Source organism: Zeugodacus cucurbitae, chromosome 4, assembly GCF_028554725.1.
Source record: "Zeugodacus cucurbitae isolate PBARC_wt_2022May chromosome 4, idZeuCucr1.2, whole genome shotgun sequence".
Lineage (NCBI taxonomy): Eukaryota > Metazoa > Arthropoda > Insecta > Diptera > Tephritidae > Zeugodacus > Zeugodacus cucurbitae.
In genome coordinates, this window is record NC_071669.1 from 56,558,851 (window position 1) to 56,586,425 (window position 27,575).

Genomic DNA, 27,575 nt, shown 5'->3' on the forward strand with positions numbered 1-27,575 from the left:
ACACCTTTAAAGCTATATTCCGGGATGGCATTCAGTTCTCGTTGCGAATTAGTTTTGATGCCTTCAATGCTCTCAAAACGGGTTCCACAAAGTTGTGTTTTGGAAACAGGAAAAAGTCACACGGGGCCATATCTGGAGAGTACGGGTGTTGTTCGCTGATATTTGTTGAATTTTTGTTCTAAAACTCGTTCACTCGTTGATGGAAATTCAGATCTTTCGCATACCCAAAACATCAACCAAAAGATGACGAGCGGTTTCATGAAACATTTCCATTATTTGGGCTATCGCTCTCAAACTATAATGACGATATTCGAGCATCATTTCCATAATTTTGTCGACGATTTCTTCAGTTGATTGAGGGTCGAAGGCCCTCCTGGACTTGGCAAATCGTTCATTTCTTCTCGCCCCTCTTTGAACAATTTATACCAATCGTAAACTTGAGTTTTCGACATGGTTGAATCACCAAATGTTTTTTCAACATTTCTAACGTTTTGGCACAAGAAATTTCGTTGAAACACAAAATTGCACATAACCTCTCTGTTCAATATTGTTATTCATAGTAAAAATTGCAACGCACACAAAAGGTTGACTTGTTCCTAATGACCCCGTAAACAAACTAAATGACTCATAGCAATACAAATTGACGGAATAGTGGCTGACAGTTGTGCCTGATCGTAGCTTTATCGTTTTTTTCACAAATTTCGATTTTTTTTATTCTTTTCCCGAAAATTTAGAATAAAAATTGCTGAGACTGCCATTTTGTTAGCTTTTGAAAAAAAAGCTTCGATCAGGTCCAGGATTATCTATTTATAAAACTAATTTTTGTTATCCGATTGATTTTAGGACCAAGACCTTATGATTGTCACCGCAAGGACCTTTTTTTTGACTTCGAAATTTCGTGACTTCAAGTCAAAACATTGTGTAATAGTGCCATTGCTTTTGTAAAATAACAGCAAAAAAAAAAGACTGACAATTTTCATTTTTTTCCGTGCGCTGACTGCCCCAACCCCTTAATACAGTTAACTAAGACGATCCGATCCCATCCACGATCCAATCTGATTTTAAAACCCTTGTTGAAATTACGAATTCTGAGATCTCAGAAAAGTTTTTCAATCACTTGTAGTCTCACCTTCGATCACTTTAACTTTTAAAAGACAATCATAGTCAAATATGACTCATCATCCTGCTATATGTTAAATACATATATAAAGAAACTTTGTTTAACTAATTTGCTAATTAAATTCTCTTATCTCAATTCTCTAGAAGAAACAGGAAAAGTAAAGAACACGATAAATAACGCTTACTCAAACAATTTATTTCAACAAGTCTAATTTGAGTCGAGTTTTGCGTTTATCTTTTCCGTTAGTGGAATGTGCTCATATTGCTGGCCACGAAACTGAGAAGCGCTTAAGCGTGCTTCACATCCGTTTTCTAAGCCATTATTTATATGCCTTTATACATACATATATACTATATGCAGTCAAGAGTTTGGTGCAGACGCATAAGGAGACTGACAAACTCAAGACTCAAGTACTTATAGTAGTCATGGAAAATATCGTACAGAAGAAAAAGTGGTTTCTTGGAAAGATGGACCAGTATTGTAGAGAAAATATATTGCTGTTATAACTATGAGAATTGCGGGCGAAAGGGATCTCATTTTACTCTACATACTAAGAAGGATAGAGTCTTAAATTTAGTATCCAAATATAGATGCCAAAGGCATAAAAGATTGCATGATTGATTGAAAAGTATTTTTATAGACTAGTGATACTTGATGTTTTTTTATAAATTCTTGGCTTGGAAAAGTATTTAAGAGTTAAAATATACATATATTATTCAAAAATTTATTATTTTTTATGCTCTGGATATGAACTAGTCCTTATCTAGGCTTTAAATTTACTAGTCTGAATTATAAAATTCTTCTGTGGGTTAATAACTTATAATATATAGAAGAGTATGTACGTGCTTATATAGGTATATATGTACGAGTATATACCACAACACGCAACAGAAGAATACCCAAGGCGCAGCATTCGCAATTGATTTCATTTGTTGCTTTGTGCATTTTCACTGCTTGATTGCAATTGCTTGCTCTGTGTGAGCACATTCTTCAGCGCTTTTGCTACAGAAATTCTTCAAGCTTTATACTACCCATACATTGCAATATGTATGTACAAGTGTATGTATATTTTTAGTCCGCCTGCAACAATTTGTGTCAGTTTAAGACTGTGCGGTGAAATACTTAGGCACTTGTTTTAAGCTTCCGTTTATGTTAGCTCTTAAGCGACTTGTGGCTTTTTATGTCAAGTAAAATTTAATATTCGTTGAAGTTTTATGCTCCTAAATGTATGCTTTATATTCATATAGAAATAATTTTGGGAAGATTTAATGTCATATTGTTCTGCATTTATCAACTGAACTCCTCTTGAAAGTTAATAAATAAGTGTACGATTTTTTTGGAATAATATTGAAAACTAGGATATGAGAAGATTCCTATATGTAGATCAAACAGAATTTATAGACTTTATAGTATGTAGTGTATGAAATTTAATTCTTCTTCTGTGTTTGAAAATGTCTAATTTATGGAAGGACAAATATTTTGGTATTATGAAAAGCAGACAAAAAGAATTTCGTGTGTTAATTAACACCACTTCTTGATGAAAAAATCAAGCGATTCCCAAACAGGCCTTAATGCATCCATTCGTAAGTGAATGGTTAATTACCGTACGACTATTCGAACACCTAAGTCGACAAATATAACAGGCATACAAAAGAGGTTGTATGGAAGGAACAACAAATCAGTCTTTAAAAGTATTTTGGAAGATCGTAAGGCACGTGGTTGTTATATCGTTTATGACTATTTAGTTATGCGAAAGCTATGTGTAAAGCTCGAGCTCGAGCATACAATCGAGGTAATATTGCCGAGTCTCCAGCCAATGAAAACGATTTCAAAACCTTTTTCCTGTTCCCATACTTCCAGAGATTGAGGCTTATTTTGAAGTAAATATGTATTTTAATAAAAACAAAAATTAAAAGCTTAATTATCGCTATAATCGATTATTCTCTTCGTGGTTTTTAAAACACTTAGTCTTTTCTTAGACTTTTAACCTTTACAGTAAATAACCATAATTTTATCGAATAATTTTAAGGTTTTACAACAAATATAAAGGATCGATTTTTAGAGGAAGGATTGTTTACAATAAGCCCACTATCTCCTCGGTATAGGTGGCCCAACACCTTAATTGTGTCCAGAACATCTTATAAATTGCATTCTCCACACAGTGCCGGATTAGCCACGTAGTAAGAGTAGGAAATGCTATGGGGCCCCACGGTCCCACATCTGTCCTACTGTAAAATTTATCAACTATTGTAAAAATTTAAACGGATCAAAGGAAAAGGACGTACGTGATATTTATCAAAAAACTCGTGAGAAATTCATTCACCTGATTGCATGTATTCTTAAATAATTTTTTTGCGAGATACAAAGAGTACTCAGCTTCATTGGATTCTACTACAGCTATATATCGCATGCAGACCAACTGAATCTGGTAATGTGCTATCTGGACACTGATGACATCTGGACCAGTGGATAGATTCGTTAAGTTCTTGGACAGCTGAACAACTAGATTCAAATTTTCTAAATTTCTTAAGTGAATGTGGCATTGATATCAAAGTAGAATAAAGCTACAATAATGCCAGCAATATGAGTGGGAAATAGACGCACGAATCAAGGCAATAAATAAGTAAGCAGAATATAATCCCTGTAGCTGTAGGCTTCTGAACAGGAGCATTATTTTTCTTTGATTTCGTTGAATTTTTTGAAATTACTTCTATGCATTTTTTTTTTTTTTTGGTTTCTATTTATCGATGGGGTCTTCTTACGAATACTTTGATAGATGCTATGTCAAAAATTCCGATTTTGAAAGGGTTGTCGGACACTAGTTGGTCAGCCTGATCTGATGCTACGAAGGCGCTTTGAAAATCGATTTTGAAAGTGTTATCTCTACATTTTGCCCATATTAAGTCCAGAAAAATTCATTTGTAACAGTTTTGTTTTATTTAATAACCTTAACTTGAGAACTTATAGTAAAGCAAGGGCCTTTAAACAGTATTTGCTACAGGCCCAGCGCTTGCTTAATCCGCCACTGTCTCCACGTATGTTTATCCTACTACATCTAATTACACATTCTGCCAAAGGAGAGAACTTAACTGTTAATTTATTTCAAATACATATTTTTTCTTATGTGGGATTGGAATTTATCACCAAGCAATCCAACCCGATTACGATGGTTGAAGGGTTTATAAAGATTTATTTTTAGTTCATAAAATATATAGGAAGGATAAATATGTATATACCACGGACATAAATAGCAGAAAATGAATAGCAACGAAGGTGTTAAAACAAATATAACAGTAATTAAAATGTACCCTTAACTACAATTTATCAAGGTGAAACACTGTAATTACACAACCTTGCCACCTAACTCTGTAATTAACATTACAAATTCATATAATTTTTTTTATTTTTGGCCTCACATTCTCATTCGTTGCGTCAAAATCAAAAACGTATGAAAACTCAAATTATCATTTTGTTTTTTATGTGATTCGTGTTCTTGAAAAATATGAAAGACTGTCATTGATTTTTTTGAGTGAAAACAGAAATTTAATGTACGTCAGATTTGTTTATTTATTATTTATTTCTAGCACGACCAGTTTTTGACAAATTGCATTCGGAATACGAGTGAAGACAAAATAACAAAGAACCCTAAATGTTATTTCAATGCAACTGAGGCGCTGCATATGGGTTGGTGAGTTCAGCGAGTCCTAAATGCAGTGTTATTACGCTTTCGAAAATGTTTTCAACGTCTCACTTCTTTGCAGTACTTCTGGTGGTGATTTTACACATTACAAGTACAACTCCAGTACCGTTTCGTAGTGACGATTACTTTTATTTGGACTCCGACATGGATGATGACATGGACTATTTGCAGAGTGCCAATGTAGCCGACACCGACTATCAACCCAACGATTCTGAATCGGACTATCTTATGTTCCCCCGTTCAGCAGAGACGACGACCGAATGCGGTATGTGTTGTGAAGGAATTTAGAATTTGCTTTCTGTTATGTTTCATCAACCTTTTATATATCTTTCCTAGAAACCGAGCCACCGCCAAAACATGTTGAAGCGCACACACACACCTCGCACGGTGTGGTGGCAACGACGTGTGTCGCTATTATACCAGGACAATCACCAACGACGACAACACGTGCGATCATAACGACGCCTCAACCGACCACAACAACACCAGCACCTACAACAACCACAACAACGACTACAACACATGCTCCACGTACCACGGCCGCACCTACAACGCATGCGGCGACAACAACGACAACGTGCATACCCGAAGTTGAGACGACAACGTGCACGGAGGATGAGCCGACGCAGAAGCCAGCCGCAATGCCCTATCCATATATGCGTCCCGTGGAGGCGACCACCTGTATATCTGTGAAGAGTTTGCCTGGTGGCGCTGGTGCTAATGGTTCCTATGATGGCGCCCTATTGTCGCCCTCTTCGCTTTATCCACCCGCTGCACTGACCGAGCAGGAGGGTAAAACCCGCGCGCTGCACTCACTGGTGCAACATCTGTATGTGGCACAGGCGCGCGTCCAACTCGAAGCCATTGAGATCAAGAAGGCGCAAGCGGTGGCCAATTCGGCGCAGCAACAGCTGGAGGAGGCGGCCAATCATGTGCGCAGCGTGACGGCGGCGCTGCAGAATGCCCAACAAGAGGTCGCTTCGGCGGCAATACGCGCACAAACGGCGCAACTGCAGCTGGCCGCGCACGATCAGCTACTCTTTGCGGCGCGTCAAGATGTGGATGCGCTGTCGTCGCAAATGGTCGGCTTGCAGGCGGCCGAAGGTATTGCCGTGCCGACGGTGAAGTTCGATATCGGTAGCTTGTTGGATAAGTTGAAACAACCGTTGGCAGCGGCGGAGCGGCCGACAGCTGTGCCGCCAGTGTTGGCAATGCAAGAGCAGCAGTTACCAGCCGAGCCGGCGCCACTTTATGTTGACTATGATTACGATTAAGTTTGAAATATGCCTTTTACTCCCCCCCTCTACTATATCTATAGATATATATAGCTCCCCTTCATCGCCAGTATATTTTTGTAAACTGTATTTCTGAAACGATTTGTGTTGTTTTGTGCACTTCACTTCATAAAAGAAGAGTGTTTATTGTATTTTCGATTATTTTATTTAATTCTCATGTCCACTCACTTTCCATAACCATAATAAATGACTATATAATTTAAAGGTGGGCTTTTTTGGAACGGTTTTGTTTTGGTTCTTAGGTTCTCACTTCGAAATTTTTCTTAGATATTTCAATACTATCTGGTATCGTTTATGTATTCGAATATTTTGTAAATCTGGTTCTGATTTGGTGTTCTATGACGTCTAAAATTCGGAAGGTCGAAGGTATGAAAGGGAATTAATATGGATTCCTAGTTCTCGTCGCGGTTATAGCTTTCGAAAACACTGTGTATGAGAAGATTATTGTCGTTCATTAAAGAGCTTGACTTTAAAGACAGAGGACCTGCTCTTTCTTTACAATCCTATTTGGAATATGTTTCTTTGTTTCATAAATTCTAACGCGTTGAAGGTGTTTTAAGTCGATTCGAATTGCGTGCTTTGCTTTCCCCAATTTATTTGAATATATTAGGTCTACAACTTTGCTTCCGCTGTTTTCCAATAGATGTCTCTAGGGTCAAGCACTGGTCGATTAAATCGATTTTTTTATATCGATCTTGGACATTTGTGTCAATATTAATCCAACAAAATTTTGTAGAGATCTGTTTGCAGGCTCATCGAATGCTTTCGGATACGTACGGTGAGGCTGTTCTAAGTGAAAAAAGCCTTAAATTTACAAAAAACGGCGGAAGCAAAGTTGTAGACCTAATATTTATTTAGGACCTGCTCACATAGAAGAATATCTCAAAGTTCTCTCAATACCAAGCTCCTTCCTCACTGGCTGAAGTTGGTTATCGGAAATAACTCTATGTGGAGCTCCTTGAAGAGTACACTCCACGCACAGTTCTTCGACTTGTAGATAATACTTTTTCTTGAAGTAATGGCCATTTGGATCCCAGAACATCTAATTGCATCTTTTTAATACTTGATAGTCTATTTTATCGAAAAAATTGATTGTATAAATCAAATGAGATATTGATTTTGGAAAATGTTGAAAAGTATGCTTCAGATTTCAGACTAATGTATATAAGAAATACAGTTACGATACTTTTAATCAATAAAGATTTTGAATATATTAATCATGTATAGACTAGTCTACCTTGTAATCTCTTTCCGCTTACTTGTGGTGCAATCAACCTTAACAATGACTTCATATTTTGAAGATACCGAATTACCATGAGAAATAAATGGAGCCTAAAGGTAGGCAGCAGCATGCATTTACAGGTTTTCTAAATTCTAAATTTCTTTTTGAAAAACTAATCAAAATTGATAAGAAAATTAAAAATATATATATTTTCAAAATAGTTAAATTTTCAGTTCCACGGTTAGATCGTTTAATTCTAATTTTTAATAATTGTTCAGCACTACTAAGGTTGTTATTTGATTTCGTACGTTAAGTGTGAATTATTATTATTAAAATTAATTTTTTTTTTTATTAAATAACAAAAATAGTATTGAATGTTTATGCTTAAAAACTTTATAAAATATTTACTTCTAAAATTATTTCAAAAGCAAAACTTTACATAGCAAATGTTATTTTTTATTCGAACTTTATTTACTTTAAATTTAAGTGAAATGTAGTATTTAAATATGAAATATGTATGTAGCTGCGTTTACATTCTTGCGGTTGCAAATCACAATTCTCATAAGAGCATGAGCATTTATGTATGTAGCTAGAGGTAATGCTGCAGCCACTAAAGAGTCAAGACAAATTTGCAAAACCCATTCACTGTTTAAAGAACTGTAGTATATGAAAGTATAAAAATAAGTACGCAAATTAATAAGTGAAATGTTTGATATTTTTTGTACCTCCTTACTCTTTCCCCGTAAGGTCTGGTATGGGTTAAGAAATGTTATGTTATGTTATAGTTGTATTGCAGTATTTGAAATTGTAGTTGTAGTTGTAGTTGTATTGTATTTTTGTAATTAAAGTGGTATTAGAGTTTATTAATAGATTTTTCTTTGTAAAAAGTGTATAGTTATAGTTGTAGAGTTGTATTTGTAATTTATATGTAATTATAATTTATTATGTAATTAAAAACATCAATGAAATGAAACACATTATTACAGAGTTTTGCTAGATATCTACAAAAAACAGCTAATTATTTGGTTAAGTTGATAAGATATGTATATTTTAGTTTATAAAAAGCATATTAAACAATAAACATTAATTTATGAGATGTTATTTAATTCCTATGAGCGAAAAAATGATCATGAAATGAAAATAATTTTGAATATTTGAATATCTTCATAACAATATTTGATACTGAGGATGTTCTCTCGTGGTATGGGAGAGTTGTTGGGGAGAGATTCTTTTGATATTCATGTAGGCAATCCAAAATCGAAAAGATCGAGAGGGCTTTTAGGTTTTTAAGAAACGCACGATTCCCCAAACTTTTTTATGCCAATTTATCAAAATATCGGATGGTCCAAGTATTGGTACTTTTTATACTCTCGCAACAAAAGTTGCTAAAGAGAGTATTATAGTTTGTTTGTAACACCCAAAACTAAACGAGTTAGATATAGGGTTATATATACCAAAGTGATCAGGGTGAAGAGTGGAGTTCAAATCCGAATGTCTGTCTGTCTGTCCGTAACTTGAGTAAAAATTAAGATATCTTGATGAAACTTGGCACACTTATTTCTTGGCACCATAGGAAGGTTGCTTTCGAAAATGAGCAAAATCGGACCACTGCCACGCCTACAAAATGGCGAAAACCGAAGAAAAGTTGGTATGAAGGATCGCACTATGAAGGGGCATATTTGGATGTAATTTTTTTGTGGAAGTGGGCGTGGCCCGCCCCCAAATAGGTTTTTTGTATATATCTCGCAAACCAATTGCTATATAAACCAAAGCAGTCGTTTGTTTTAGCCATTTCCTTATACAGTCCAAAAATGAAAGAAATCGGACAATAACCACGCCCCCCTCCCATACAAAGGTTAGGTTAAAAATTACTAAAAGTGGGTTAACTCACTAACCAAAAACGTCTGAAACACTAAATTTCACATAGGATATGGCAGATGGAAGATATACTCAGATTTTTTTACAAAATGGAAAATGGGCGTGGCGTCGCCAACTTATGGGTCAAAAACCATATCTCAGGAGCTACTCGACTGATTTCAATGAAACTTGGTTTGTAATAGTTTCCTTACATCCCAATCATATGTTGTGAAAATGGGTCAAATCAATTCACAACCACGCCTACTTCCTATATACCAGAACTTTGAAGACGATCTGAATCGTTTACTTTACAATATATAAAGTAAGCACTAGTGAAGATATCGGTGCAGAACTTTGCACAAATACTATGTTAATAGTGTGGCAGCCCCATTCTAAAAATCGCCGAAATCGGACCATAGGTTTTTAAGGCTCCATATATCGAACACGAAGTCCTCGGTGCTTCTAACCTAATATTAGGGTTTCCAACATTCAATGGGCTTTATACAATATATATGACGAATATGTGGGTCAAATTGTATATTATATAATATAAATAAAGTTAAATAAATAAATTGCGAGTGTATAAAATGTTCGGTTGCACCCGAACTTAGCCCTTCTTTACTTGTTAAATAGTATTTTTTTGACAGATTATGCGTGAGTCGTGTCAAGCTGTCATGTTATTTTTGTTCAGTATTGTTTGGCATTTTATCATGGAAAGACTTACTCCTGAACAACTTTTACAAATTGTTCAACTTTATTGCGAAAATTCACGTCCAGCACGGAATGAAGAAAACATAGCAGCCGTAGCTGAGAGTGTATACGAAGACCGTGGAGAGTCGATTCCGCGCCGTTCAAAGCAATTTGGACTGACATTTGGAAAGACTTGGTGCATTTATCGTCGAGATCTTAAATTGAAAGCGTAAAAAATACAGCTTGTGCAACAACTGAACCCGCACGACCTTCTAAGGCGATATCGCTTCGTCTGACATTTTCGAGTCAAATTCTGTTCACCGATGAGGCTCATTTCTGGCTTCCCATACATCGTATAAATTATTGGATTTATTGAGAGAACACTTTGGTGAGCAATTAATTTCACATTTTGGGCCGGTCGATTGACCACGATCGTGTTCTGTAGAGATGTGTAAAGTCTAAAATCCATGCGGGCAATCCCCCTTCGATTCAGACCTTGGAGCAAAATATCACTCGTGCCATTCGCCAGTTACCAGTCGAAATTTTCCCCATTAAATTTTAAATTTGAATTTTCTGTGCTTTTTTTTAAGTAGGGAACCTCGAATTGGATCATTCTTTTTATGATTTCTATGACAGATAGTTTGAGAAACGATTTGAACTCTAGGAATTATACTAGATTATTCTTAACTGTATTTAGAGCAGTGGTTGACATGAGCATAAATATGACTCTGGGAACACATCACAATAAAAGTGTTTAGGATATCTCATTAAGAATTTCTAAAAAAGGATTTAAAAACTGTTTTCTCTGTTTATATCCATATTATTTGTAAAACTAAGAACATACATGTGTATTTCAAAGCCTCTATTAGAGGTCGGAGTGGAGATCCTAAGTATGCACTTTTAATACACGACCCGTGAGAAATTAAGAAATAAGTACCTCGACTAATTATAATTGTTGAAAGCGACATACATAGCGCTACATTATCTCATTATATGTCACTCAACAAGTTAACAAATGTGAAACACAATTAAAATGCCGTTAAACACATAATAAAAGTTCAATGGCAACTGACATGAAGGCGAGTTTGCGTGCCAGCTAATCCTGTGATTATCACGCGAGCGTATAAAGATACAATTGAAGCGTGGCCCAGACAGCAGGCAATTGCAAAATTCACACGATGTGAATATTGTACACTCATACAGACATACATATGGTATAAAAATTCGAAAATGCTTTCACAAGTTTCGCATGGCAACCAATTGTTGCACGAGAAAAGCGTGCAACCTCAACCAACATGCCACAAGTGCAGTGAATCTCCGTCGAAGACTAGACAACAGACAGCGCGTGTATCAAAAATTCAATTACGATGAGTGATAATGCGAACAAAATTATAAGTAATTATTTATAATTGGCAAACAATAATGTACAGTTATTTATAAAACATGTAATAAATAATTATGCCACAGTGATTAGCTATAGATTTGTATGAATTGAACTTTTATGACACATAATTAATTGTAATTTAGTTTGAAAACAATTCAATAAACACAGTGATTTTTAGTGATTGAAACATATTCATTAATTCAACTTGAAACAAATATTATACAATTACTAAAACGATTATAAAGTACCAATAAAGGAGGTGGGCGGATGTTAGAAACTATATGTGACTACAAATTTTGCTTGTGGGTAGTTGGTCCATATTAATGTGGCTGTATGCGTGTGAGAAAGTAACAGTAAAGTGTATTGTTGAAGGCTATATCTCGAGAACCAGGGTACAAAGTTTTTTTGCTCCATTTATAGTGGTTTATGATAGGATACATATAGGTAAGTGAAAGCCAAATATCTATCCATTGTGGAATTATTTATAATGAAATAAAAATATTTCAAATAAGAATCTTAAGATATCGGTCCACATTGATGATCCGATAAGCATTAATGACTGGAATTGTCATAAGAATAATATACAGTAATTATATAAAACTTCTTTTCTTATCGAATTTATCGATTTTGTTTTCAGCAAAGGATCAGAAAGCCACAAGTCAGCTTGAAACTGAACCCTGGACACGTTTTTGCTGTTTTTAACAACATCGTGTGATTTAATGAAGTTGAACGAAATCTGTGGAGTTCGAAATTTACGAATATGGAGACTAATTCAAACTAACTCAAGTGATTAATGAAATAAAAGTGATCTCTAAACTCTAGCGATTGTCATTCTACAGCTTTAAAAAGGGAAGAATTTTCAGTAGAAAGACACGTCTGGTTTTAATTTCGAACCAAGTAGTATTTTTCGATGCAATCTTAATATATTCTTCAATATTAATGAGAAGTCTTTGTATAGTAAAATATTATCGAGAGACTTGAATTTGGTGAATTATGTTTGTTATTACAAAATAACCCGTTTCCTATAATCTGATGGTTGTGTTTTAATTCAACGAAATTACTATGATTAGTTATTCTCCTTTCATAGGTAGGAATATTTATTGTTCGAGGTTGGGTTGTGTATTTTTGGTTAATTATGGTTTATAAAATGCTTTTTTCTACTGACATATCAGTTAACGAATAATAAGGAACTACTGGAAAAATGATTTTTTTCTCATTTTTTAAAATGATGAGCTTTTCAGAGCAAAAAACGTGAACCTTTAAGTTTTTCAAAAATTCGATCGAGTGAAACAAAAAAACGGCTGGCTGGATTAATTTGAGTTTTTGTAGGGTTTTTGTGGACATATTAAACTGTAAAAGGCACACTTAACATTAGTGGTTTCCTCAATATTTTCGATCTAGCGCTCGATTTTCCAAAAAACCACCAAAAGCCCTTTTTTGTTGCTTTTTCAAATTCATGTGACAATAAGAAAACAATTTTTTTTCGGAAAAACAATGGCTAGTCGTTAAGGAGAATTCATTCAAGTTCTTGAAACCCACCATTAACTTTCTGTGCGATCATTGGTTGCTGAAATATCAATAATCAAAGACAAAAGGATCCTTTTCCATTTGAAGAGCGATATCTCGGCGAGAAGTGGACGTATCGAGGTGTTCAAAAAACCAAATTAAAGCTAAATGAACAAAGTATCCGATCCTTATAGTGGTTAAGCTAAAAAGATTTTTTCCACGCCCGTAGACCAAAAAAAAACTAAAAAAGTTTTGAAAATTTTTTTGTTGCTGGTTTTTCTACGATTACTGAAAAACCGCAGAGATTAAAATTTTTTAAAGTTATAATCCAAAAACTAGACACTGGGAGCTATAATTTCCTTCTTTATCGATTTCTTGTACGACCATTTCTTTCGAAGTTACGGCCTGTTGAAATTTGGCCAAAAATTTGGAATTTGTTTTTGATCCCTTAATTTTTTCCACTAGTGTATTATAACAAATATCTCTCTGCGACAGCTAATAACATACTTAGACAATTTTTTTCGAAATCCTCAAATAACTTGGGAACAATCTAGTAGCCTTTTCACACAACCAACTTAATTGATCAATTAAAATTTTTATTGAGAAACCCTTTTTTGCCCTTCACACTGTCGGCTATTCGATAACCGATCAGCTGTTATACATTTTTGTTTTTGCTTTTCATAAGAAGTTTGTAAGTTTCATTAGCTGACTGCTATTTATTTAGCAGCGTCATCTACCGTCGTGTAGCGTTAACAACAACACGCAGATAAAGAACGTATATATAATTAAAAATATGGTCTTTGTCGCTGAGTTGGATTTCATTTTCAAGTCGCTCAAAATTAAATTAAAAATAAATGTAAATTTGTATTATGTATGGTAAATCGATCTTAATCAGCGTTTTAATCGAGCCGAGCAGAGGCCGGTTAATAGATCAATTAGCTCCTGTGTGAAAAGGCTATAAAGCGCATCTTTTTTGAGTCAATCAACATTACATATATTCCGAGCAGAGTTTTGACTGAAGTATATAAGAAATTGTCGGTAGTAAATAAGTGATCGGCGAACCTAGTCTAAGTGGTTGTTCCCAGGATATTTTGAGATTAAATGGATTTCATATCATTTGAGGTTATATGGGTTTTATGTTTACAAAGGAATCTCAAAACTAGTAAAGTAATTATTTTGGAAAAGATATTACTGCAAAACTAAAGGTTAGTTTTATAAATTATTAAAAACTTAGTCGAAGGATATGCTAATGTGTTTTAACTAATATCAAGATCTTTGACATATGTACATTTGGCGGAAATGCTTTCATCATCTATAGTTGTCTTATTTCAAGAACTTCGTTTACTACTTAGAGCAAATTCATGTTCCTCACAAGGTTCACGAGATAAATGCCTTCAAGACAATACGAAAATCTAAATTTATGTATGTGTTAGTGGGCATAAGTGCTTGTTAAAATTAGTGTCTATGCATATATAGTATGTTTGCGTGTGTGTGTGTGTGTATGTGTTCTCTAAACAAACTAAACTCCACTTACCCCAGGTGCGATCATCATTTGCAATGGCCGTGGACCGGATGGCACCAACGATACACTATCACCCGCTTGCGATGAATTCGCGGCAGTATCCTGATCCGCTGCCGATGCTGATGCTGTTGCCGCTGCCGCTGCCGCAACTGTCGCCGAAGTGGAGCCCGAGCCAGCCGCATTCCCACTGCCGGACACAACATTCGCGCCACCATTCGCAGTGCCAACTACATTGGCGTTGGCTGGCGTGGTGGTGGTTAACGGTTTGGTGACATTCAAAAGTGTGGCGGCTGCTGTTGTCAGCAATGCGGCATCCGCTTCCTGTTGCGCCGCCAACTGCTCCAGCTTCTCACGCTGTTCGCGCAACAGCTGCGCCTGCAATTGACGCTGCTGCTGTTCACGCTTGTAACTCTCCATGGCCGTCATGGACGTAAGGTGGGCGTTCGGAGTATCGACATAACTATATGGAGGAACTGATTCCTGATCAGGTACAGATGGACGAAACTATGCGTGATTAGAGGCGACGAAGTTCGTAAATGAAATAAAACATTATTAGTTGGTTGTTATATATAGTAGATAGTATATATACATATACGTTCATATGCAGTACATTTAGATGAGTTTGAACACATTCAGTATTAGCGCTATACTCATTATTACTATTATGCTTTAAACGAGTATGCTTGCACAAAATCTTAGTTAGTTAGTCCATGTAAAAGATACGAAAAAGTTAGTTGCGGTGGGAGTTAGAAAAAAAAAAAACAAACACACATAAACATTACTCACAACAATTGCGCGCTCTAATCAAATACATATACATACAGACACATACATACGCACGTACACCAACACATATACATACATACATACATCTACGTGTATGTATATTCTAGTATACATATGTATGTATGAAACATGTATGCACATATATGTATGTGTGTAGAGTAGAGACGACAGACTGCGTGGTCTTACGTCAAACTTACGTGATGCGTCATATTCGAATTCCTCATATTGGCCATATGATCATAGTTGCGGTAACAGCCGGCGCCCGTGGTGGCCGGATTGCGACCACCGCCGCTCGTGGATTCGCCATCCTCGGTGCTATTCCCATCGGTCTGCGAGAGATTGTGCCCTGTGGAGGACCGGCGTAGCGCGTGTGTTAAACGATGCCAATTTTTTATTGATCTAGTGCGACTTTCACGCTTTTCTAATTTTGCATGTCACATATATACGAGTACATATATATGTTTGTATATATATACGAGTACATATATATGTATAGAGTGATTGCATAGCGTTGCATGATCGTGTTTGCATGGGTGCGTGAGTGTGCGTGTGCGTGGAAAGATGTTGTTGCAATGCATGCGTGCAGCCAGCCATTCGTTTATTGAGGCATTTTTGAGGGATTTGGATTTTTTTAAATTTTTTATTTTTTTTTTTTAAATTTTTTTTTTCGTGCGCAAGTGTGATAATGAGTGATGTGGTTGTTGATGGTAGCGACGATAAATATATTACAATTTGTTGTGGCGTGCATTAAGTAAAGCGCGTGTGGAATTGTATGCCATGATCGGGTTGAATTTAAATAAACAAATGCATTTTTTTTATATTTTTTTGTTTTTGTTGTTGTTTTTTGATGAATTTGTTGATGATTGTATGCATGTTGATTGATTTGATTTGTTTTCGTTGCAATAATTTATTAAAATAAATTATATATTTTTTCATTGTCGTTTGCGGCGCGCAATCAGCCATGAATGCCAGTTGGAATTTTTTTTATTTCCAATAATACAAAATTTATGCCATTTGTTCCACCGTTTTGCATTGTTACAAACGCCATTTTGTGAATTTAAAAATTTAACGTAGCATTTTTTCGTTCAATTTTACATTTTTTCATTAATTGTGTGAGCAGAAACGAGAAGAAAGTATGGAAGAGAATAGTTCCAGTTAATTTAATATTACTTGAGAACGCTTGTGAAGTAAGTCTCTAGTATTGGAGAGACAGTGCAACAACTTACAACAACATTGAGCGTTGATGAGACGACATAAAAATACTGAGTTATAGTACTTATAATTTGTTTACTTTTTTTTTGTAGTAGTACAACAATAGTACGAGAATATGTTTATACATACATATATATATAGACACAAATAATTAGATACATATTCAATTTGTGCTTAGTAGGTGTTGATTATACATTTATATATGTATATATATTTGAACATTTAATATCTTTTTTTTTTTTGGTAAATAATTTTATATTTTTTATGCTCGCCGCTTTGTGTTAGTATTTCGTAAAAACGCTAAGAAGTTCTTAGAAAAATAATGCTGTTAGATAGACATTTATTTAGCACATTCACTAAATATAATTAATATCGAGATTTAATAAAAAAAAATAGTTAAAAATTTCCCTGCTTAATTTTTGACACATATTATGGTAGATATAACGCGTGCTAAACCCAAAAATGACATAACTCAAATATTTTCAATATAAAACTTTTTTCGTTAACCAATTGTTTGCTATCTTTTATTTTTATAATCTCGCAACAAAGATGCTAAAGAGAGTATTATAGTTTTGTTCACATAACTGTCGGTTGTAAGTCCAAAAATAAACGAGTTAAATACAGGGTTATATATATACAAAAGATCAGGGTGGGAAAAGTTCAAATCCGGATGTCTTGAGTCTCGCAAATTACTAAAGCTATGTATATCAAGGATGGAGTCGTTTTCTTCAGGCAAGGAAATGCCAAGGAAAAGTCTAAGAAATCAGATTATTAGCAAGCCACTTTCCATACAATGGATATAATGAAAACTACTAAAAATGCTTTAATTCAATGAGGAAAACCACCATCATTATAGAGATGGTACAGAAGAGCTGCACTCAAAATGGTATACCAAACTTTAAATTGGCATTGCCCCGCCCACTTATGGTCAAAAACCATATCTCCAAAACTACTCGACCAATTTCATTGATATTCGGTTTATAATATCTTCCTGGCTTCCCAATGATATGTTATGAAAATAGTCCAAATCGGTTCCCAACCACACCTACTTCCCATATACTAGAACTTTGAAGTCGATCCGATTCGTTTACTTTACGATATCTAAAGTCAGCACTAGTGAAGATATTGGAAAAGAACTTTGCACAAACACTGCAATTATAGTGTGGCAATGCCCTTCTAAAAATCGCCAAAATCGGACGATAAGTATTCAAGGCCCCATATATCGAACATGAGGACCTCAGAGTTTCGAATAAATTTTTTACCGAAAATATAAGTAAGTCTCTCAGATATTTTGAAGGAATATTTTTCTTTTAATAATATGTCTCCTTGTCAAAAATGTGTGAAATCCGGGCATAACGGTCCCTAACTCCTATGTACTTAATATTAGAGTTTTCAAACTTTCAAGGGCACTAATAAAATTGAATAAATAAATTGCGAGAGTATAAAATGTTCGATTACACCCGAACTTAGCCCTTCCTTACTTGCTAATTACATTTTATTTCTGAGAGATAATTTTTTAATACATAGATTGCTTCTTTAAGTATTAAAAAAATATTAAATACCTCTGAGAGTTTACCATTTTTGAGTTATGCCATTTTTATACTAAGTGTGCGATAGATATGCTGAGAGAAAAATTTGAGTTCTATAATTTAACTAATAACATGTATTTCGGTATCTATCACCACATACTATCTAACATTGCTGTACCGCCTATAAGAAGTTACTAACTACATAATAAGGTCTACTAGTGCTATCTTATGCTAATATTTAGTAGCAACTTTCATGCTTAAACACTCTATTTATTTCTACAATGGACCTAGTTCTACGCTAAAATTAACTTTTAATGAATTTTATAATTACTGCAAGTTTACACTGTGCGTTACGAATGAGTGTTCCTAGGTGCAGGGTGTGCAAATTTACTCACGGAATAAAATGGTTTTGATTTTTTGATGGCTTATTACTTTGGAATTCTATCGTGGGATGATGGTACATACATGAATGTTTAGAACTATATAGGAAACCCATATATTGAGGAAGTGGCGGCTTCCTATATGAATAGATTTCAGAGCTTTCAATTTAATTTTAAGTGAGGTGAATTAATATTGAAATCGTAATTTTTAATACAAGATTTCCACTAATTCAGAATCTACTGTACGGCGTTTCAAGACGAACCTGCTTACTCAGCTTGTCTAAATTTCTTCCAGTAATGAAATATCAAATAAAACTATAAATAGTTCTTGAAGAACAAACAAATTTTATAATCTACATGCAGTTTGATTTGTTTCCTTGTATAAAAAATTAAAAATATATGTCTATTGAAAAATAATTTATCCAAAAAAATATTATAAACCACCGTAGTGGAATTCAGATTTGGATAACCTATTTGCTAATGCAATTCTATATAGAACTACAGAATCTTTTCTATTTATTTGTATCTAACAGAACAATAATATAGTTGGAATTTGTAATTTCTTCAGGTATAGTGTTTCTACTCCATGAGTTATTAAACCTCATACAAACCGGTAGAACAGAGGTAAAAGGCTACTGAAATACAAAAATAATGTTTTCGTAAACCAAAATATTTACTTTAGCTTCATGGTAAATAGCGAACCGACAAACGATCATTATAGAGATACCATAAAAATACGTCGAGAGCTTATATTTACATAGTTTAATAGATAAAGTATACACATAAAGCTAAGCTTGAAATTTATAAAATGCCTTTCAAACGAGAGAATATTTTAAAATGCGATATATATAGAAATATGTATATACTTCCGATATCTTTTATGCTGAGGAAATTATTATTCAGATAAATATGAAAATAATGTAGATGATCGGTGCTGGATCAACCCCCCCCCCCCCCAAAAAAAAAAATACTACATTATATTATAGTATTTTTGAGCCGCTCCATATACTTAACTTGAAAATTAAGCAACAGATGAAATCTTAAAATTATAAGTAATCCAATGAATAACTATTAACCACCTTATTCAACCATTCAAAAAAAAAAGCTTATGGAAACATAGAATTTTGTAAATTTCGCCAAATATTTCTCTCAAATTGTTTTAGTCGGTTTAGTATTTTGAATTTTGCTAAATATTTCTCTAATCGTCTGAAAAATTTATAAAAACATGATATGAACAGCTAGCTTCTGGATTGCTGCCAAATTCTATAGCATACATTTTGGCGTAATGCAGTAAATACTTTTACTTTTTTACTTTTTGTGAAAGTTATGCAATACGAAGGTCCATCCACTTTAGTTTTAAACTCAAGTAAGCTATATTTCTGCAAAAATAAATTATTGTTTACATTTGTAATAAATAAGCTCTCGATTTCCTCTAGAAAATATTGCAAATTGAAATGGTTTGAAGTGAAGTTATGATCAAAATTCAATGAATCGATGGAAAATGGATATGGCGAAAATGTTACGGATGATAGTTGCAAATGGGCTTCGATATTTATATTTATATTCTGTTAACTTTACTAATTTTCGTTAGCCTTATTTAACTATTTGCTGATGATTTAATTACTTAAAGATTGATATAATAATTTAAAAGCCAATTTAAATTGCAAAAATCTTTAATAATATGGAAAAAGTCTTAATTAATGAAAGAGTGATAATATTATCAATGAGTTCAATCCTGAATACCAAATACTATTTGAATTAAATTCTGATGAATTTTAGAAATGAAAGCCACTTAGCTTAAGTCTTAACTGAAGTGGTCAAAAGGCACCAGATCCAAATGAAATATTATATTTTATTTGAGTAAGCAATGACACAAAGCGATAAAATCTAATAGAAATATGTATCTCAACCGGTGTATTTTGAGCACATGAATACACTTATTTTATTGTATGCTTAGCATATGATAGATTATGAGCGTTCTACACATAAACATACTAACCAAATATGGTAAATATTAAATCTTAAAATCACACATTGCGGTACACTTGCTATAGCGGCATTAAGTTTGACAATAACAATAATAACAAATCGAGATTTAGCACTTTATGACACACACATTTACTACCATTTATGTTGTTTACTACTTTAGAGACACCTTACGAATACATAGTGGCGTATTATAGACAAATAAGAGCACATAACACAGTGAAATTATGCGTAATTTTAGTTTTAAATTGTTTTTATTTTATTTTATAAATAATTATGTATGCAGAGAGCGGAGTTTAGTGTCGGCTTTTAAATATGCAATTAAGTTTTATTTACTTCTGAGTGCATTTGGCACTTTGCATATTTTGTATTTTAGTGGCGCATGCATTTTAATTACGTAGTAGAGAAAATTTCGCATTCGCATTCAGTTTGCAGTACAACACAAATGTATGTTACGTATATGAAGAATTATTATTATTTAAGTTTAGAATTGCAAATTAGTTCATTATAGAGATTAAAGTGTGCACAATTAGAGCAGCACTGCAGAAATTAAATTGCTGCTTAATTTCAAATTTAGTTTTGGATTTTTAATTAAAAGAAATAAATAAAATTTTCGATAGACATAAACTTAATAAAAATGATTAAATTTAAAATAAAGTGTTATATATAAAAATAATATAATTCTTAATTGTTTAAGGAAAAAATGCTGCTCAGAAATTAAAAATTGAATGAAAATTAAATAATTCCTGGTTTTGTCTTAGGGCTTAAAGATACATGGATATTGAACTGAAATGTAAGAATTTAATAAAATTTTATAACAATGTTTTTATGATATTTATTAACGATAAATTCTCGAACTGTTTTTTAATTAGCCTTTTCACACAGCCAAATTAATTGATCAATTAAAATTTTGATTGAGAAACCTGTTTTGATCCCAAAATTTGTAAACATAAGTAGATTAGCGTTAATTGAGTTCTAATTTAGCATTTAATTTAATTTTGATACTATTATTTTCAGACAGCCAAATTAATTGATCAATTAAAATTTTGATTGATTTTGGTTTTGCTTTTCATAAGAAGTTGGTTTCATCAGCTGATAACTATTTTTAGCAGCGGCATCTATCGTTTCATTTAATTTGCAAGTCGATTAAAATTCAATCAAAAATTAATGTCGATTAAAATTCAATCAAAAATTAATGTAGATTTTTATTTTGTATCGCAAATCGATCTTAATCAGCGTTTTAATCGAGCAGAAGCCGGTTAATTGTTCAATTATCTCCTGTGTGAAAAGGCTATAGGCAAATTATCACCTCAATTAAATGCGAATCAGATTTATCGATAATCATTTAATTCACAATACTTTAATATATAATTCTTGTTTATTGAAGTAGGTAATAAATTAAGAGTTAAATACTAAATTTAGTACACTTTTTGGACAGTATTTACATAACCAGATATAATGTAAAAAGGAAAAAAAGTAAACTCAATGTACTTTGTTAGATTAGCGACAATTTTCTGGACAATTAAACTAAAAAAATTTTAGAATTTTCGTGAACACATATTTTCAAGAATTTATTTAGTATCTTGTCGACAATATACTTGAGACCCATTGTTGAAATCAAATAATAATGTAATCCGTTCCTGGGCACTACTTTAAAAAGGCATTCTGTTAGTCTTATAATCTAAGAAGATGGAAAAAGTTAAACCAACATATGTTTCGGTTTAATTCCAGCCCTTGTGTTAAGTGAATTTAGCTATTCTATTCGATTGTGCTAAAAACTCATTGACCTTAGTGAGCTGAAATTCTGAAATAAATACTTTAACAAGCTACATAATATTACTCGGGTCACAGTAAACCAATATCACTTGCGTGGTTAAAATACTGTGAATTTAATAGTAGAGACGAAGACTAAAACTAAGCTAATTTAAGGGAGGGGTAGGGTTTTAGCGTAAAAAACACTTTATTTGTGATTTTTTATCTCAAATATCGATTAAGCAATTTTATTCAAACCTTGTATATATTATTGAGCATAGTTTTGACTATGTTCTTTCATGCAAAAATATTAAACCATTAGCCCGTGACAGAGCTTCCCCTAGGACGTCTTGAAAAAAAAAAAAACAATTTGCGGTGTTCACTGTAACTCGGCCGGAAATTATCCGAAAATGAAATTTAAATTTTAAACAAATCTTCCCCCCAACGTTCTCTGATTATTTTTTTTTTATTTAAAAATTTTTGGCGGCCATCTAAAGTGTGAACTGTTATTTTCGAGGGGGAGGGGGGTGGGGGTCTTTTATACGAAGAAAATGTGTTCAAAGTTTGAAATGAATCGGCCGAGTAGTTTTCAAATGGCAGTGAACACGTACTTCGAAAAAGTAGTTTTGAGAAAAACGCGTTTAAAGCCGTAGCTGTTAGAGTTAGAGCGTTAAAGGCCCTGAGACGAATTAAACAATAACTTCAAGAATATTGCTTAAATCGGATTAAAATTTTGAGGGCATATTCTTGAACAATAAGATAAAACAAAAAAATCGATTTTTCGAAAGTGGAAACCCTTACCCCTCGCTTAATTATTTTTAATTTGTTTGTTGAATATACATAATTGAATCATTATGAAATTTCATGCTTGGAATTAGCCATAATTTTGAAATCAGCACAGAATATAAAAGAGAGATGCTTGAAGAGAAATTATCTATACTACTATTTTAAAGAGGAAAGATTTGTATGTATGTTTGTAATGAATAAACAGAAAAACAACAGTGCCGATTTCATAAATTCTTTCACCATTGGAAAGCTACATTCGCTCCGAGTAACAAAGGCTATATTTATTCCTAGAATCTCAACTTTCTGTAAATAGTTCCCAGGTGAGGGTATCAAAAAAACTCCGTAATGGAGAATCTTAATCAGAAACTGAAAATCGTCTTGCAAGTAATTCTCTTCGCATCGCAATCGCGTATTACTTTTGAAATATTTGTTTAAACCCGTGCGAAGCCGGAGCGATCTGCTAGTTTAATATAAAAATGTTATCGGTATATACATTAACCATTTCTTGTATTGTAATTGTATTATGCAAGTTAATCTGTGGTTTTGAGAACTATATCAAAGACATGACAAATTGGCCGAATTAATCGTAATTTGGTTAGATGAATCACTGATATGAACTACATACCCGCATATAGAAATAATTAACTAAAATAAATGTTAATAAAAAAATAATTTTGAACTAAAATGGTGAAATGTTAAAAAAAAATATTAACAAAACAAAAAAAAATAATTAAAAATAAATAGATTTATTAAAAATAATTATACTTAAATATTTGATTAAAAAACTTTGTTAGACTTGGCTTTATTTTTGTCTTTAAATAGTTATAAGTATGCCTTACCTCGATGATAGAAATTTACAAAATTTTAACATAATAGTTTTCTGCTAAATAAAATATTTGATGTGTTTAAAAACTGCTATAATTTCCAGAAATTAAAAAAATTAGCATTCGCCCTTTCATAGAACCTAAGAAAACAACTGTTTTTTTTCAATTGTTTTAAACAAATCCAATATATATTTCGGTTTTGGATAATTTTAGCACACTACAACGCTGACATACAATTTATACACTGAACATACTTACATGCTAAACATTCATTGTGTGTTCACTTTAATTTTTATTTTTCTGCATTTTTTCAATTTTTTTTTTTCAAAAAATTTACTTCAAACTAGCGAATTTTGTACAAAACATAACATTTTCTTCTTATATTCTACAACGCATAACAACAACATTCGTTCAGTGTGTTTTTATACATACACATACATAATGCTATTACATATGCGACATATCTATATATAATATATAAGACATGTATGTATGTATAATATATTTAATAACTGTGTTTTTTGTTCACTTAATTGGTGTATATCATAGTTTCACTACGCGCACATAGTAATTATATACAACAGCTATGCACATAGGTACTATACTATTTACGATAACTAGTTTCGTTATATCGTAATTACCGACTGCTAGTTTGTGTCTAATGCGTTTCGAGTTTTTTTTATACGAATCTATTTAGTTTTTGGTTTTTTTAATTTTCTTTTATATAAATCTATATTTTTTTTTAATTTTTGTTACATAATCGCAGTGTTTTTGTTGTTTACTGATTATCGTTTTCAAATCGCTTAGCTACTTTAAAATATCAAAAAACTGCATTGGCTAAAATCAATATCATTAAATAAGGCATTTATTATATGCATACACATATACATACATATATACATTTAATATGTATGTATGCGTTTTATATATGTGTATGTGTGTGTAAATATTGCAATATATATATACATACAAACTGTAATAAATTGTCGTTTTAATATAAATTTACATATATGTATATTTTCTAAATGTTTATAAGCTAAATTAATTTAAGGCTTTCATTTTTTTACATACATATTTAGTTAAATATAATTTAAAATTATCAAATTCTTGCTGAGCTATGAACTGTCAATTTGCGCAAAATAAATTATTTTTCATAAAAAATAAATAATAATAAATTAATTTAGCAAATAAGAATTTTTAAAATTTTCTGTTTTAAATTTTGTAGTGAATAATATTAATTTTACCGACGTTTTTGAGGGATTTACTCAATAAGTTGAACCTCACCACCTAAATAATAGAAATGCTAAGAAAACATACTTAAATAATAAATTCTCAAATACATAAAGGCCTGATGAAAGAACTCATGTAAGATCGCGCTCAAAGTTTATCCTAACTGATAGAGAGAGTGGCAGAGATAACCTTGTTTAATAGTATTATATCACCTTTATTGTTCTGAGAACCCTTTCACAACATAATATATTTTGAAATAATATTCTTAAAGAATTTGCCATACAAATTTCAAATTATAAGACCTGATATACAGATAGATTTTGAGTAATTAGCAGAGACCTCTCAAGCCGTTAAATTAAAAGCTTTAAGGGGTTACGGGTAGTCAGAATTTTCAAAAAATCAATTTTTCGTTCGTTAAGTGTAATATCTTAAAAATATTCTCTGAAAATTTGAAGTTGATGCGATAATAACTTTTCGAGTTATTCGACAAATAACGAAGAGCGCTCGGGCACTCAAAAACACAAGTGTGAAACTTTAAATACGTTTTTCTCAGAACTATGTTTTTTGAACTGGTGACAACTGTAACTCGAAAATCGCTCGGTAGATTTTATTGAAATTTATACATCTTTTCGAATACATAATTATCTAGGGACGGTTTATGGCTTTTTCTATTTTTCAAAAATTTCGATTTTTTAACTTTTTATTTTTTCCGGAAAATCTAGAAAAAAATTAGCTCAGGCCGCCATTTTGTTAATTTTTGAAAAAAAAGCTTCGATCAGGCCCAGCATTATCTATATATAAAACTAATTTTTTTATCCGATTGATTTTAGATGAATATCCAAAGTCTTATGATTGTCACCCCAACGACCTTTTTTTGAAACTGGGTCAACACAGACAGCTATAACTATGGAAATTATAATTTTTTTTTTTCAAATATACAGCTCCAATTTGAGCGGTCAATTTCTCGTTGAGTTATTTCAAAATAGTCGTTTCGAGAAAAACGCGTTTAAAGTTTCAACTACAGAGGTTTATACCTACGTGCGGTCGCTCTTTAGAACGCTGTCATCCAAAAACTATTCAAGATACGATCTTGACGATTCCTCAATATATTAGAATCGAATAAAAAAATAAAGAAAAATGATTTTTTGAAAGTGTCACACTGGTATAGCCCCTTAAACTCAATTCAACGTTTGACATATTTCAAGCCTAATCCGAAAGCATAATGCTAAGAGTATTTGCAAGTATCAGAGCTTACGAATTGGTGAGAGATTGTCACGCCATCAACGTGCATACTGGCATAGTAGTACAAGTAATCTATAGACCTTTGCTTAATCATCCCTTTTCCGTTTGATTTCCTTTGAATTTAGTTCATTGAATCAGCTTGGTTCTGAAATCTCTTTTGGGAGGACTTCTCTATGATAATTTGACTAATAAAATTTTTTTGGAGTTTTTAGTCTATATACTAACCTACAAGTACCATTAATCCTCTCCGTTGTCTATATGTAGTGTTCTTCCACAAAAGTTCTTGGCTTTTGTTCGAAACTATTTGTCAAGTTTTCATTATCTTTCATGTCATTGCAGAGTTGTCTACATAGACAAACATTTCATTTAATATTTGGGAATCATAATCTGTTTCATAGATGCTTTAAAAACTGTTACAACTGTTCTTTATTCTTTCGAAAGATATTCCAGCTACATCTCACCAATATATACATAATATTCTGATAGGTCGTAGTATTATCAGTAACATGAGACAAATTTTCCAATTCCATCTAGAACTCCAATGAGTTTCAAAATCTTACTTCTGGTACTCTTGGTTCCCAATAAAGATTTTATAATTTTCTAAAGACCATTTGGTGAAATTGAATTCCAAATAACGGCCTTCTTTCTAAACATAACAAGTTAAATCCATAAAAGTAGCGGTCATAGAAATAAAGCTATAGCGCTTCAAGAGAAAACGTAAATAAATAAAAGCTAAAATCTCTCTTATAGAGCTGATTTCCGCACATAATTTGTAATAAAACTTACTAAAACTAAATTAAATAGATAGTTTGTATATTGAATATATGAATATAGTATTTAGAAAAAGCAATAAACTGTCATGTGAGCATGAAATTTTCAAGTGCTGACTTTGTCGCGTCACCAATAGGTTCTTCACTTCAACAATATAAATCATATTAAGGCAACTTGTTTGCGTTTTTTTTGATTGCAAAACTTTTAACATTAGCAAAAAGAAAAACAAAGAAAAATTCAAAATTTTTTTTCAATGCAGACTTTGAAAACAAATGTGAGTACAGTAAGTAATATATAATAGTATATAAGTATGTATGTTTGCAGTACTGCTTGGATAATCTAGTATAAGTCGGCTAAATAAGATTTTGAGCGTACTTATGTAGTTAAAAGCATTATCCCTAAACGCGAGTTAATTAGTTATGTACTTGGTTGCGTATTTGTATGTGTATGTATCTGTGTAATGTATGTGTGGAATGTATCGTATGTTTGTATGTTTGTATGTTTGTATGGAATTGTGTTTGGGTGGTGTTGCGTGTTATGGAACGAGGAAGCATTGATTTCGTCGGTGTAAATGTATATATTGCATCGCATACATTACATTTTCGCTATTACATATAGTATATTAAATATTTATAGTTTTCTTTTATAGACTACTAGGACTCATTCACTAACGAATTAATCACATTTAATATTTTGATATTTTGTGATAAATTTATCCTAATTTCTTCATGTAGGCTTGTCTTTTATCATTACTGTAGTTTAACTTTTTGCAGCGTAAATA

The 27,575-nt window shown here is 32.7% G+C and overlaps 2 protein-coding genes across 11 annotated transcripts in view; one reads left to right on the forward strand and one right to left on the reverse strand.

Annotated features, from left to right (window-relative positions):
- The window catches only part of LOC105220908 (potassium voltage-gated channel protein Shab), a 199,976-nt gene that overhangs the window by 21,617 nt on the left and 150,784 nt on the right, over positions 1-27,575 (reverse strand). For 5 of the 10 annotated variants that reach the window (XM_054228690.1, XM_054228691.1, XM_054228687.1 and 2 more), the window contains 2 exons: positions 15,280-15,428; positions 14,309-14,800 (listed from right to left, as the gene is read on the reverse strand). In XM_054228690.1, the coding sequence (XP_054084665.1) occupies positions 14,309-14,800; positions 15,280-15,428 (641 nt within the window). Of the gene's footprint in view, positions 1-14,308; positions 14,801-15,279; positions 15,504-27,575 lie in introns of all 10 variants that reach the window. The other 5 variants (XM_054228686.1, XM_054228685.1, XM_029045968.2 and 2 more) reach the window with 1 other exon arrangement.
- LOC105220907 (mucin-5AC) lies at positions 4,616-6,305 on the forward strand. The gene is made up of 3 exons (XM_011197468.3): positions 4,616-4,808; positions 4,882-5,085; positions 5,157-6,305. The coding sequence occupies exons 1-3, from the start codon at positions 4,781-4,783 to the stop codon at positions 6,092-6,094; spliced, it is 1,170 nt and encodes a 389-aa protein (XP_011195770.2). The 5' UTR covers positions 4,616-4,780; the 3' UTR covers positions 6,095-6,305.